General features: G+C 46.1%; 7 protein-coding genes across 7 annotated transcripts; 4 read left to right on the forward strand and 3 right to left on the reverse strand.

Moving 5' to 3' along the window:
* Window positions 1-245: 245 nt before the first annotated feature.
* NTF2 (Ran GTPase-binding protein NTF2) lies at window positions 246-623 on the forward strand (the record flags this gene model as incomplete). The annotated part of the gene is made up of 1 exon (XM_002554723.1): window positions 246-623. One exon carries the CDS (start codon window positions 246-248, stop codon window positions 621-623), a length of 378 nt encoding a protein of 125 aa, XP_002554769.1.
* A 553-nt stretch (window positions 624-1,176) lies between these two features.
* Window positions 1,177-3,129, forward strand: AIM21 (Aim21p; the record flags this gene model as incomplete). The annotated part of the gene is made up of 1 exon (XM_002554724.1): window positions 1,177-3,129. One exon carries the CDS (start codon window positions 1,177-1,179, stop codon window positions 3,127-3,129), a length of 1,953 nt encoding a protein of 650 aa, XP_002554770.1.
* Window positions 3,130-3,408: 279 nt separating this feature from the next.
* Window positions 3,409-4,668, forward strand: DJP1 (Djp1p; the record flags this gene model as incomplete). The annotated part of the gene is made up of 1 exon (XM_002554725.1): window positions 3,409-4,668. One exon carries the CDS (start codon window positions 3,409-3,411, stop codon window positions 4,666-4,668), a length of 1,260 nt encoding a protein of 419 aa, XP_002554771.1.
* Window positions 4,669-4,751: 83 nt separating this feature from the next.
* Window positions 4,752-5,459, reverse strand: KLTH0F13420g (bifunctional 4-hydroxy-4-methyl-2-oxoglutarate aldolase/oxaloacetate decarboxylase; the record flags this gene model as incomplete). Its single annotated transcript, XM_002554726.1, has 1 exon — window positions 4,752-5,459. The coding sequence occupies one exon, from the start codon at window positions 5,457-5,459 to the stop codon at window positions 4,752-4,754; it is 708 nt and encodes a 235-aa protein (XP_002554772.1).
* A 130-nt stretch (window positions 5,460-5,589) lies between these two features.
* IST3 (U2 snRNP complex subunit IST3) lies at window positions 5,590-5,994 on the forward strand (the record flags this gene model as incomplete). Its single annotated transcript, XM_002554727.1, has 1 exon — window positions 5,590-5,994. The coding sequence occupies one exon, from the start codon at window positions 5,590-5,592 to the stop codon at window positions 5,992-5,994; it is 405 nt and encodes a 134-aa protein (XP_002554773.1).
* Window positions 5,995-6,090: 96 nt separating this feature from the next.
* PAN1 (actin cytoskeleton-regulatory complex protein PAN1) lies at window positions 6,091-10,209 on the reverse strand (the record flags this gene model as incomplete). Its single annotated transcript, XM_002554728.1, has 1 exon — window positions 6,091-10,209. One exon carries the CDS (start codon window positions 10,207-10,209, stop codon window positions 6,091-6,093), a length of 4,119 nt encoding a protein of 1,372 aa, XP_002554774.1.
* Window positions 10,210-10,569: 360 nt separating this feature from the next.
* KLTH0F13486g (alpha-mannosyltransferase) lies at window positions 10,570-12,441 on the reverse strand (the record flags this gene model as incomplete). The annotated part of the gene is made up of 1 exon (XM_002554729.1): window positions 10,570-12,441. One exon carries the CDS (start codon window positions 12,439-12,441, stop codon window positions 10,570-10,572), a length of 1,872 nt encoding a protein of 623 aa, XP_002554775.1.
* Between the last annotated feature and the right edge of the window lie 71 nt (window positions 12,442-12,512).

Consider the following 12,512-nt stretch of genomic DNA (forward strand, 5'->3'; position numbering starts at 1 on the left):
AATCAATTTAAGCTAGCTGGCAGTATCTTCCCTTTAACTTGAGATTGCCTTCTCCAGTTAGCTGTAAAGGTTACATGAATTTCGTTGGTATTGTCCTCAATGCTACCCGGAAACGAAATAATGGGTAAATGTCGAAAATTTTCGAAAAGAGCTGTTATTGACCAGTAGAGTGTTTTAATTACCCCTCTGCAAGTGATCACAAAACTTTAAGCTCTCCGCCAACTCCGAACTAAAGCCGCCAAAAGATGTCTGTCGACTTCAACACACTAGCCCAGCAATTCACAGAATTTTACTACAACCAGTTCGACACTGACAGAACTCAGTTGGGCAACTTGTACCGCGAACAGTCCATGTTGACATTTGAAACCACCCAACTTCAGGGTGCTAAGGATATCGTGGAGAAACTGGTATCGCTACCTTTCCAGAAAGTCGCTCATAGAATCAGCACTCTGGACGCGCAACCTGCATCTCCTAACAATGACGTTCTCGTGATGATTACCGGCGAGTTGCTAATCGACGAGGAACAGAACCCTCAGAGATTCTCCCAAGTGTTCCATCTAATGCCAGAGGGCAATTCGTATTACGTTTTCAACGACATTTTCCGTCTGAACTACGCGGCTTGAGTAAAGTGTATCTACGGTTTATAGTGTGAACACGAGTGGCTTAATAAAAGCTAGTAAGAATGACGCAGCGGCAGCGTCACGTAATTAGACGGTAATAAAGCTTGTCAGTGATCGTAAGCTTCCAGCGGGTGTCGCAGAGGGGAGTTCGCGCAGCTGTCACGTTTAACGAGTATTAAGTGATTCTCAAGCCCCCAACTGCCCTTTAGACACATAGAGTGGTTCAAGGTCGAACTTCCGAATAGTAAGAAAGCCCGTTTGTAATTGGTCTCAACGGCGCCTAACTAAGGTACGAAATGGGTTCCGAGGAAGAAATCGAAATTCCCAAAATACCAGAGAGGCCGAAGAAAGTATGTCACGCAGACGCTAATTTCTTGGCGTAACTCGAAACTAACAAATTGCCCAGCAGTTCGGCTCCGAAGCAGTTCAACCGGTGCCCGCGCTCCCCACCAAGCGCCCTATCCGAACGCGAACAACAGGGGCCCTGCACCAAGTGCCTAATATTCCACTCACGAGACCACAGAGGCGACACACAGAAAATCAGCTCCATACTGTAATGCAAGAAACCCAAGATCAGTTGGAGCAGATGAAGACGATGATCTCAAAGCCAGCAGGTAGGAAAGACTATAGCTTAATGCAGGAGGAGTCGGTGCCTTCAACCCCCTCGGGATCTACAGTTGGTAGTTTGATCACCGCAGTGGGGCAAAACGAGCACAACAAGGTTAGGAATGACGAGGAAGCAACATCGAGTGCGTCCCCTGATGGAACGCCGTCTACAGTTGATGAAGGCGACGTTGAGGAATCAAATTCTGACATATCTGGGGTCAACGAACAAAATTTCGAAAACGAGCTAGAGACTTCATTGGCGGAAGGGAAAAGTTGGCACTCCGCTCAAGACCTGAACAAAAGCCATACGGAAGAGCCTATAGATGATCCGAATGAGGACAAGATGTCTGAGATCAACCTTGAACCTTCAAATAAAGGCATAGAGAAAAATGCCACAGTTACTGAAAAATCAGCAACTATTCTGGCTAAAGAGCTGTCTGCTACCACTGATGTGAAGAAAAAATGTCTACGGGCTGCAAAACCAAACGAACTGCCCGCAGAAGAGTACTGCAATGAAGATCTCAAAGGGGCTATAAGCGGATTGGAACGTAGAACAAGTAAACCTGATCTTGAAACAAACGAAATTCAGGATGCCAAAAGTCTTGAGTCTGGGATTGGAAGCTCAGGCAACGTTAATGAAGTCCCAAAGCAGAATGCCAAGCATCCGATGGATAGCTGCCAGAATCTAGAGCAATCCGCTGGTACTACAAGCGCTGAAAAAGAAGCGATACGTGCGCTTGAGTCTCAGAGTAGCGGAACATCTCAAGCCTCGCTCGCGAAACATAAAAGTGAGACCAATACATCAATACAGAGCTCAACCCAAGAAACAGCACAGGCTCCGACAGTATACGAAGAGCTTGGAAGCGAGGCCGAACGTTCAAAATCTCATGCACAAGCCTATAAAAACCAAACTGATGAGAAAGAGATGTCAGGAGAAATAATTAAAGAAAATCCGGAAAATGCCATAGATGATGCTAGCAGTCCCTCGAAGGAGTATGACACCCCAAGTTTCGCGGGAAAGCCAGAAGAGGGAAGCGAAAATTTGAAAGCACCTGCGAAGGATGGAGAACCAGTCGATAGTGAGAAAAAAAAAAAGAATGGAGGTACGCCAATTGAGGGGCGTCCATTACAGAGTTTAGAGGGTGATGCTCCCCAAGTACCACAGAGGCCAAACAAAAGACCTCCCCCGAAGAAGCCTTCGTCCAAAATTGCCGCATTTCAAGCAATGTTAAAACAGCAGCAGTTAATGGACGCGTCAAAGACCAAAGACAAACAGATAGATTCCGGAAACTCCCTCTTGAGTGGAAAACGGGCTAACATCACGAACAATTTGAATGGTATTTTTGGGCTTCCCGGAATGGCGCCAGGTATGACACCAGGTATGGTGCCTCCCCAGCGTCCGCCTGCCCGCCAGCAAACAGGCAGTGACGGGGGCTCTCAGAGCTCAGAAAATCAAACAAGCAGTCAGAGCGCTGCACCTTCAGGCCCGCAAAGGAGGGCTCGTGGCCCTAAGGGGAGGAAATTGCCCGCTCACATAGCAAATGTTGAAAAAGTTGAAACTTCAATTAAGACCAATGAAATCCAGGTCCTGAAAACTTGGTCTCTAAAATTCCAGAAAATTTCCCCAACTTGCTCAGAAAAAGATTCTGAACCTTTGAAAGACATTCCTGAAAGTGGGGTTGTCAGTCCCTCTAATCCAAAAAGCATGAGCGAATTAAATGGTGTGCCAGTTGAATCAGACGTCATTTGTGAAAGAGAGACAGATATTCTACAGAATTCAAAAAACGAGATGAACGACCTTGAAGATACGAACGAGGACAACGTCAAAGAACCACGCCAGTTCTCAATACCAACGCACTTCGATCTTGGTGAGAGCGACGCTAATCAAGAGGAGAGCTCGTGAAACATGTCAAGAACAGGGTTTGAACAAATTTTTTAGCTTCTCACTGTTCTGTATGCGCTTCAAATTCCACATGGTTTTCACTGATGTTGTCTGGATTAGTCCTCGAGCCTAACTACCTAAGCTCTAAAGAGGCTTCTGCGCATCTGATCAGCGTCTTCCAATCTACTAGAGCTGATATTAGTATTTTCGTATATCTGGATACACATTTAATTTTAAAATATTCGGTAACAAGAGCTTGATAGAGGCCTCCAGAACGATTGAATTGCAACATATGCCATCATGGTAGTTGACACAACCTATTATGATTTACTAGGCGTTAGCCCAGATGCAAAGTCCATAGACATAAAAAAGGCCTATAGGAAAAAGTCTGTGCAAGAGCATCCCGACAAGAACCCCAATGATCCAACCGCCACAGAGCGATTCCAGGCTATTTCTCAAGCATATCAGGTTCTAAGTAAGGATGACTTACGTGCGAAGTACGACAAGTTTGGGAAAGAGGAAGCTGTACCCAAAGAAGGGTTTGAGGACGCCGCTGAGCAATTCTCTATGATATTTGGCGGCGATGCCTTTGCCTCATACATTGGTGAGCTTACTCTGTTGAAGAACTTACAGAAGACCGGCGAACTTTCTGCTGAAGACGAGAAAGATAAGGAGGCCGAAAATGAGGCCTCGGAAGAGAAGAAGGATGCAACAACAGCTCCAAGCGAGGCTGCGAACATGGACCAGGGGGGTGCTAAGGTTTTACCCCCTTCAGAGAGTCTTGATAGCATGTCGTCAACACAGAACGGGGAGAAAAAGGACAAGAAAAAGAGTAAGCTAGAGGCGTTCGAGGAGGAACAAAAAATCGAGAAAGAGAAGAGCATACAGGAGTTGAGCAAATTGCTGAGCGACCGCCTTTCTATTTTGACAGAAAGCGAGTACAACGAAGCTTGTAAAGAGTCTTTCGCTCGAAAGTTTGAGGAGGAAGCTAATATGCTAAAGATGGAATCCTTTGGGCTGGACATTCTTCACACGATTGGCGATGTCTACTACGAAAAAGGCCAGATATTTTTAAAATCACAGCTGGTTTGGGGCCTTGGTGGAATGTTCCATTCATTTAAGGCAAAAAGCGGGGTTGTGATGGACACTCTTAAAACGGTGTCTGCGGCTTTGGACGCACAGAATACTATGCAAGAGCTCGAAAAGCTTAAAGCTGTGGCAGAATCTAACGAAGTGTTGAGAGACGATAAGGGTCAGGAAATCTTGAAACCATCTGTCGAGGAGTTAGCCCAATTAGAACAGCTCTTAATGGGCAAGGTTTTATCTGCGGCCTGGCATGGATCTAAATTCGAGATTATGTCAACTTTGAGGAGCGTTTGCGACAAGGTACTAGAGGATGCTAAGGTCGACAAAACTACTCTAGTAAGGCGCGCAGAAACGCTCATAATACTAGGTAAAGTATTCAGAAAAACTTTTAGAACAAAAGTGGAACAAGAAGAAGCACAGGTTTTCGAAGAGCTAGTAGCCGAGGCCACTAAGAAAAAATCCAAGCACAAGTAGCCAATTTACCGGAGCCATAGAATACAACCATTTGCGCATAATTCATTCATAATTTAATCCTATCTTAGCTAAATGTTTTAAACTTAACGAGTTAAGTTCTTCAGCACAGCTCTTCTTTCCTTCTGTGATGGTTTAAGTGGCTTTCCATTTTTAACATCGTCAGCAATATATTGATCAACCTCGACGGATTTTTCAATATACTTTACCAACTCTTCGGAATCCTCTGCTGCTGGAATTCGGACTATTCCATGACAGTCGCCGACAATATAGTCACCAGGATTTATAGTTCGAAATTCGTCACGGTGAGACAGGATCTGTAGGGGAACGTTGACTCCAACAGGCTTTACGGCCATTCTAGCAGCACAACTTCCTAGTCCATAGCTAAATACAGGGAAGCCTAAAGCCCTGTGCTCTTCCAAATCTCTTATGCGTCCAAAAATGATGCTCCCACAGGCTTTCCGATACTGTGCCCTTGTTGACATGAGCCCTCCGTAAAGCGCTTGAGATATCTGAGTGTAAGGGGCACATTCTAACTGTAGTGGAATCGTTAACGCCACGACTATAAAGCTTCCCGGAGGGACTGAATCAATGTAATTTACTTCTTCCCGCGGATCATCGCACGGTGCAAAAAGCACTGTATAAGCCTTCCCCGCAACAGAGTGTTCAGATCGACCCGACCACTTCTGAAGATTTGGAAAGAAGCCACCATGAGGATCTCCGTTTCTATTCAGTAAGCCATCTGAGACATCGCAGGTGCTGAACCTCGAAAGCTTTGTGGAAACACTTGTCATTTTGGTGCTTGGTGTGCTCCCTTCATTTTATTGAAGTTTTATTTGATATAACGAACGACCTTACAAAATCTAGACAACCGAACATCACAACGGTACTCGAAGACTGAGATCACCTACAAACGCTAAGAGTATGAACCAAGTCAGGTCAATTCAGAATCTGAGTCTTCGAGAGCTTGAAAATGGTGTCCTCTCACCAAAAGCATCTTGGCACCATGAATACAGGGATCAGGCTTATGTATATATCGGGGGGCTGAATAAAGAGCTCACTGAGGGGGACGTCTTGACGGTATTTTCTCAATATGGCGTTCCAGTGGATATAAACCTGGTCAGAGATCGAGAAACAGGGGAATCGAAAGGCTTTTGTTACCTCAAGTTCGAGGATCAGCGATCTTCAATTCTTGCTGTGGACAATCTCAATGGGGCTGTCGTAGCAGGCCGTGCTATCAAAGTAGACCATACAGTATATAAACCGAGAGGCGAAAATTGGGAATATAGGCAGGCGGTAAGGGACGAGCTCGAAAGAGATTTTGAGTAGTGCTTCAATGACAGCCAGCAGCCTAGAAATTGATTCGCGAAGCCAGTGTAACTGCTAAATGAGTTTGAATAATTACACAGATAATGCAACTAAATATCAAGGCAAAGGTGGTGGAGGTGGGATCCCGGAGGGAGGCAACTGGTCGTTTCGGGACAAATCGTCAAACGAATCAACAGACTCGGGAATGGATAGATCATCGGAGTGATCGCCTTCGTCTTCCTCTCTGGGAGATTGAGGAAGCGAGTAACCATTCAAGGGCACCTGCGAAGTAACAGTTGTTGTTGGCTCGTCTTGACCTACTCGTGGAAGAGGAGGTGCAATGGGCACAACAGGTTGTGACGCCGCCGGGGCCTGAGGAGCTGGAGCCTGAGGAACTGGAGCCTGAGGAGCTGGGGCCTGAGGAGCTGGGGCCTGAGGAGCTGGGGCCTGAGGAGCTGGGGCCTGAGGAGCTAGATGAGTCTGCTCATCATCAGACCAGTCATCATCATTATCATCTAGGCCCCTTTGGATTCTTCTTTGGGCTTCTGCTGCCTTGGCATCGAAGGTGGATGCGCCCGATTGCGAAGGCTTGAAAAACGGATTTCTTCCCCCCGTTGATGTGGAAGACGCCGGTTGAGTAGCCGGACTTAAAGCTGAATGAGCCAGTGATCTGTTGAATGGGTTGTTTGTCTGGTGACTGCTAACCTCTGAGGCTTCAACCGCCTCAGGCTTACCGGCATTACTATTATTGGCCACCCCAATAGCTTGTCCATTAGAGTTCACAGACATAGCGGGAAGCGTAGCAGGAAGCGTAGCAGCAGAGCGTGCCCCCGTATCCGCGGCTCCTGCTGTTTGCGAAAATTCCGATCTATCTTCCGCAAGAGCGCTGACGTCCTTTTTTGGCTGAGCAGCCTCCTGAGCAGCCTTCTTCTTGGCCTTTAACGCTTCGAGTCTCTCTGCAAGCCTTTCAACCTCTTCATCGTCTTCGTCATTTTCACGCTCAATGGGTTGAGGTTCTGTGTGCAGCTGGGCTGGCCTCTCCACACTTTTGGGCACCTCGGAACTTGAAGAATTCCCACTTCCCAACCCTAGCTTTGCCAACCTTTCATTCATTTTCCGCTGTGCTTGTTCTTTCAAGAATGTTGAGCGATCCCTTGTATTGGAGACCTTCGCCTGTGATGGAGTCGTAAAGCCGTTATTTGAATTTTCGAATGACCTGCGATCATTAGAAGGATTAACGTTTGCAGTCTGACGCACTGATATTGGTCTTGTACTTGCGATATAGGCGCTGACTTGAGGATCTAAACCAACGCCGAGTTCCCACTTCTGGTATTGGCTACCGTTTGTGTTCGCTTTCCCAACCAACGCAGAGTTAACAGAAGCCGCTATTTCGAAAATCGAGGATTGAATCTCTTCAATAATTGATTGATTCGTGGAGTTTTCTGATTTGATCTTTGAAACCTCTTCATTGAATTTTTGTTCCTGCTGGTCAACATTGGTACCAGAGACGGGTCTTCCAGTCAATGCTGCCATCCTTGAAGCTAGCAATGCTTTACTCTTGGCCTTTCTGCGATCTTCGTCAGTGACTTCGCCATTGGCCCCGGTGCCCACCAACGATGATGGATTCCTCTGTCTGTAAAGCTCAATTTTGGCAGTCGCAATTTGGTTATTGACGTCTGAAATCTCAGCCAAGATCTGAGGGACCCTACTCGCCAGACTATCAAACTGGGCCTTAAGTTCTTTTGTTTCGCCAGTTAACAAATTGTTTGAAGAGTCTATCGCGCGAGGCAGAGAGTTGAGTTTTCTTTTCAAATCTTCAATCGCCTGTTCACCGCTCAAGCGTTGGTTATAGTCATTCTTTGTAGTGGTTGATAGTTGGACGGGACTCTCATCTACCTGTAACTTCTGGTTGCCTGCGGTGCTTATGGAGCTAGTCCCTTGCTTTTCGGTATTTTTTGATTCGCTAATTGTTCTTCTACGATTACGTGAACTGGGTAGCATCTCATCATCGTCGTGCTTGAATGAGAAGCCGTCCACTTTAGTAGGCGCTTTTTTGATCGCATCTGGGCTGCTCTTAAGTTGGTTCTTGACAGAATTCAAAATTTGGGTGCTTGAAGGGATAAGGCTGGGAGGCAACCTATTCGGCAAGTCGTTACCACTCAATCTTCTATAAACCAAGTGCATCCCCAATGCGAACTCTTGTCTGTTCAGTTGGCCGTTGTTATTAGTGTCGCACAAATTCCAAATGTGTTCCAGGTCACTCCTGCTAAGGCCGGACTTACGGAACACCTCAACAGCTGTGGAAGAGTCCATAAGGCCCTTATTCTGAGTGTCATAAGTATCAAAAATTTTGTAGAACAGCGATTTCTCCTCGTTTGTGATAACGTCAGAGTTGTCCACAAAGAACTTACTTGCGAAGTTGGATTGACTGTAAATTTCGTTGTTTCCAAAACCCGTTTTCTGTGCACTGAGTGGGGCACTAGGATTAAAACTTGAGGGCGGAAGGTAACCCGTTGGTTGCGGCTGTAACAATGAAGGGTTATCAAAAGTCCTGTTAGGAACGCTCCCCATTGGTTGACCCGTTGGTACAGACACAACTGGATTCCCCCAGCCTGTGGATTGCGGTTGTAAAACCACACCACCTGTTGCTTGGGTTTGAAGTGGTTGATTAAACGATGTTGGCGGCATAAAACCGGTAGATTGAGGCTGAAGGAAGCCACCAGTGTATTGGCTTTGTAAGTTGCCACCTGTTTGTTGAGAAACCAGTGACTGGCCAAATGATGTCTGAGGCATAAAGCCAGTCGCCTGGGGATTCAGCAGCCCTTGAGTGTTTTGTGCTTGCAGCGGCATTCCAAAGCTAGTTTGCGGCATAGAACCGGTTGGTTGGGGTTGTAGGTTTAAGATCCCTGAAGTAAGATCATCAAAAGGGGTCTTTGGTTTTGAAGATTCAGAAAAGCTGCCATTAGCAATGCTGGTATTAATTGCACTGACAAAACTCTCGACCTCGTTTTTGGTCCTGGTGTCAAGTTCAAAAGGGACGCTGTCACCTTGAATCACAGCGTTTACAAGGTGCATAGCCAACGCAAACTCAGGAAACAAAAGTTCTCCAGCCCTGCTAGTATCACACAAGGTCCAGATCTTGGCCAATTGTGTAGGAGAAACACCAGATTTCATAAGGATTGTCCTGCATGCGTCTCCAGAAATAGTGTTAGATCCTAGGGGAACTGAAGATCTAAAAAGAGTCTCAAACTTGGCCTGGTCATTAGCTGTAATGAAAGAAAGCCTCATGTTAGGAATTTTAATATCATTGTTTATCCCATTATTGGCAAACGAGTTCACAAAACCAGTTGCGGTAGGCTTCAAAGGTTGTATGGTCTCCTGAGCCTGTTGGCGGTAAAAACCTGTTTGCTGAGGCTGAAGAGGCTGCGGAGTTTGCTGGGCGTACTGACTCCCTTGCTGCTGGATGTTGGATTGGGAGTAAAAACCTGTAGGCTGTTGCTGGAGTGGTTGGAGGCTAGGTTGGGAGAATAAACCGGTCTGCTGAGGCTGAACAGGCTGAGGGTTTTGCTGGGAGTAGGCGTTGGCCTGTTGCTGCTGCTGAAGCGGTTGGCTGAAGAAACCTGTTTGTTGAGGTTGGACTGGGTGCGCAGTTTGTTGAGAGAGCCCAGTAGTTGGTTGATTTTGCATGGGCTGCGAAGGGAAGCTATTCTGCTGATATTGTTGCGGAGCTGATGGTTGAGGGGAGAAAGCATTTGAAGCAACGCCAGTTTGTTGTTGCTGCAAGACAGATTGTGGTTGATTCTGTTGATAAAATGGAACCTGAGGAGGTTGCTGCTGGATCTGTGGGGTGCCCTGCTGAGAGTAATACCCAGTTTGCTGTGGCTGGAGACTAGTAGGGTTTTGATTGGGGAAAAACCCACCTTGCTGTTGGTGTCCCGCATATGGTCCTTGCGCTGGATTGGTCGAAAATCCGGTTTGCATGCTTTGTAGAGAGCCCTGAGGAGGTGCAGCATACTCATTCCCACCTTGGTACATAGAACCTAGGTTCTGCATGTTACCTGCACTCTGCTGCTGCTGCTGCTGAGGGTGCTGGTTACCAAACGAGTTGGGAATATTTTGCTGAAAATTTCCGAACTCAGTGGTCGGCCGCTGGTTTAATTGACCAGGCTGCTGAGAATAGAACCCAGTTTGCTGCTGATTCGGAGCATTGCCTTGGGCCTGGTAGGGGTTAAACATAACGCCTAGGGGCCTTTTCGATTTATGAGTGCGTATCAGTTTTCAATCAGATCATAGTTCATATAATCAATAGGGGCCTTTCGCGGGTGAAAAAATCAAGCTATGTCACAATGAACGTTTAAAGAATATGACGGCAGACGAGGAAGGTAGAAGTGATAACATCTATGAATCCACCTCGGTCATGAGCGGTTCCATTTGTTAAGGAAATGAACAAGATACCTTGTGGCTGTGGGCCTGGTGTTTATTTATGTCAGCTTCCAGGTGTAACACATTATTTACTTAATGTAGATTGGCATTTACCGATATCCCAACTCGTGCTTTGCCCTGCTACAAAATTCAATATTGTGAAATGTGAATATCTCAAGACCCTTGTGGTATGAGATCTATATTCCATATGTTCGAAATTTCATTAAAATCTTTTGAGTCATCACCATCGAAAACCAGAAGTGCGCCATTAGACAAAGCGGATTGCATATCCCCAATGGAAAGTGAAGCACAATAGGTGTATTCCAGACACTCCTGCGCTTTCACCCAAGGATGGCTCTTGATATCGGGGATAATAAGAGCTTCAAGCTGTAATGCCTGATCGTAAACGTTTTGTAGATCTTCCTCACTACTGTACTGAGACTTGAAATAATCTGGTGATCGGTCGAAGTCCATGTGTGCAGCCCCTGGTGTTTTGCACTTCTTTAGGCCACCATTGGTCCAAAGCAGGCGTTTGTCACGGCTACTATGGCTCATCTGTGTTGCGCAAATTTCATACTCCTTCTCTCCAGTTTCTTCCGATAGCTTTGTGACCAAAGGTCCGACTACAGAGCCATCAATGGGATCGATTGTATAGTCCTGACCACCAAAAAGCTGACCTAGCCAAAACAGTTCCTTGTCTCCATATACACAACGACTCAACCTTGGGTCTAAGTTCATGAATAGAGATATTAGAAGACCAATGAGCTTTTCAGGCTTGCGGAACACAACCAGGCCACTATCAACATTGTGCAGTGTCTTATTGTAGAAGAAGCGATAATATATGTGCTCCTCTTCATTCGAGAAGATTGTGCTGTCTGGCCGAACCGCAGAGCCGTTGACCTTCATAGTATGGTTCATTAGTATTGTTGCTTCCGCAGAAGGCATTAAATAATTGAACGACTCAATGCAATAGTCAAATGTTGTTTCTCCGGGCATGTCTCTATCTTTGTATAACAAAACACCGCTTCGGTTGTATTGATCGTCATCAAAGAACTCCTCAAGGGGAATGAAGGGTATAACATCAGCGTCCATCAAAATAACCTCAGAGAATGTGTTAAAGATTGAGGCAATCCATTTATTCACAAAATACGTCATTTCCAAACCATAGAGCGGTTCCAAAATAGCCCCACAATTTATGTAGTACACCCGTTGATGGCTTCTCTGCAGGAAAGACGACAGGGCATTTAGAAATTGTTCAGATAGCTCATTTTCTCTCTGAACAATTTGGATGGGAAGCTTGTTCCCTAAGTGATCAAGTATTTTGAGATGTCTTATGAAGGGGTCCAAGTGTCTTTCGCCGAGGGAGAACACTAAGCCTCGACCGGTAGAAAAGGCATTCCAGTTTCGCCAAAAGGATTTCGAGTTGTCCATCCTAAACGCGCCGTCTTCAGGTGCCGAGTAGTGTGGTACTACGCCCTTTCGCAGCTCGCGTCTTGTTTTGAGGTCAACAATAGTGGGCCACAGCTCTTCAGGCTTACGGAAATCCCTTAAAAATGGAAACACACGGTGGTGGAAGCCCATGACATCGCGCTTCTGGGGGATCACTTGATTCAACGAAAGATCTCCACTAATGAAGCAATCATCGAACACACGCACGCGTTCAATTACGTTAGAGATTTTAGCATTATTGGCATTGTCAGAATTGAAGAGGATCCTCACGGCATTGTTAGTCCACTGCGGGTCTTTCAAGTGCACAGAATCGAAGTAGTATCGACACTTTTGTTGAAGGTTTTGGGACTTGAACTCACGCCAATCCTGGCGTGCCATCGAGACTCTCCACCATGGCTTCAAAAAGTCTGAAAAAGGCGAATCGTTTAGTGCCACTCTTTGAGAGCTTTCTCTGCAAAGTTTAGCGAATTGTTCGAGAGATGCTCTGGAAAAGCCTCTCTGTTTGCGCGAGGTGCGTGCAATCAGAAGGCAAACTAGAAAAAAACCGAAAAATACTACCGCGCGTCGGAAGCCCGTTTTTCGAACCCGTAACATCATTTACCGCTACGCAGCCTATTTCTCATTTACAAGACGATCCCACTTGATGTATGGCGATCGCATCGGCGCAG

The sequence above is a fragment of the Lachancea thermotolerans genome (assembly GCF_000142805.1).
Source record: "Lachancea thermotolerans CBS 6340 chromosome F complete sequence".
Taxonomy (NCBI): domain Eukaryota; kingdom Fungi; phylum Ascomycota; class Saccharomycetes; order Saccharomycetales; family Saccharomycetaceae; genus Lachancea; species Lachancea thermotolerans.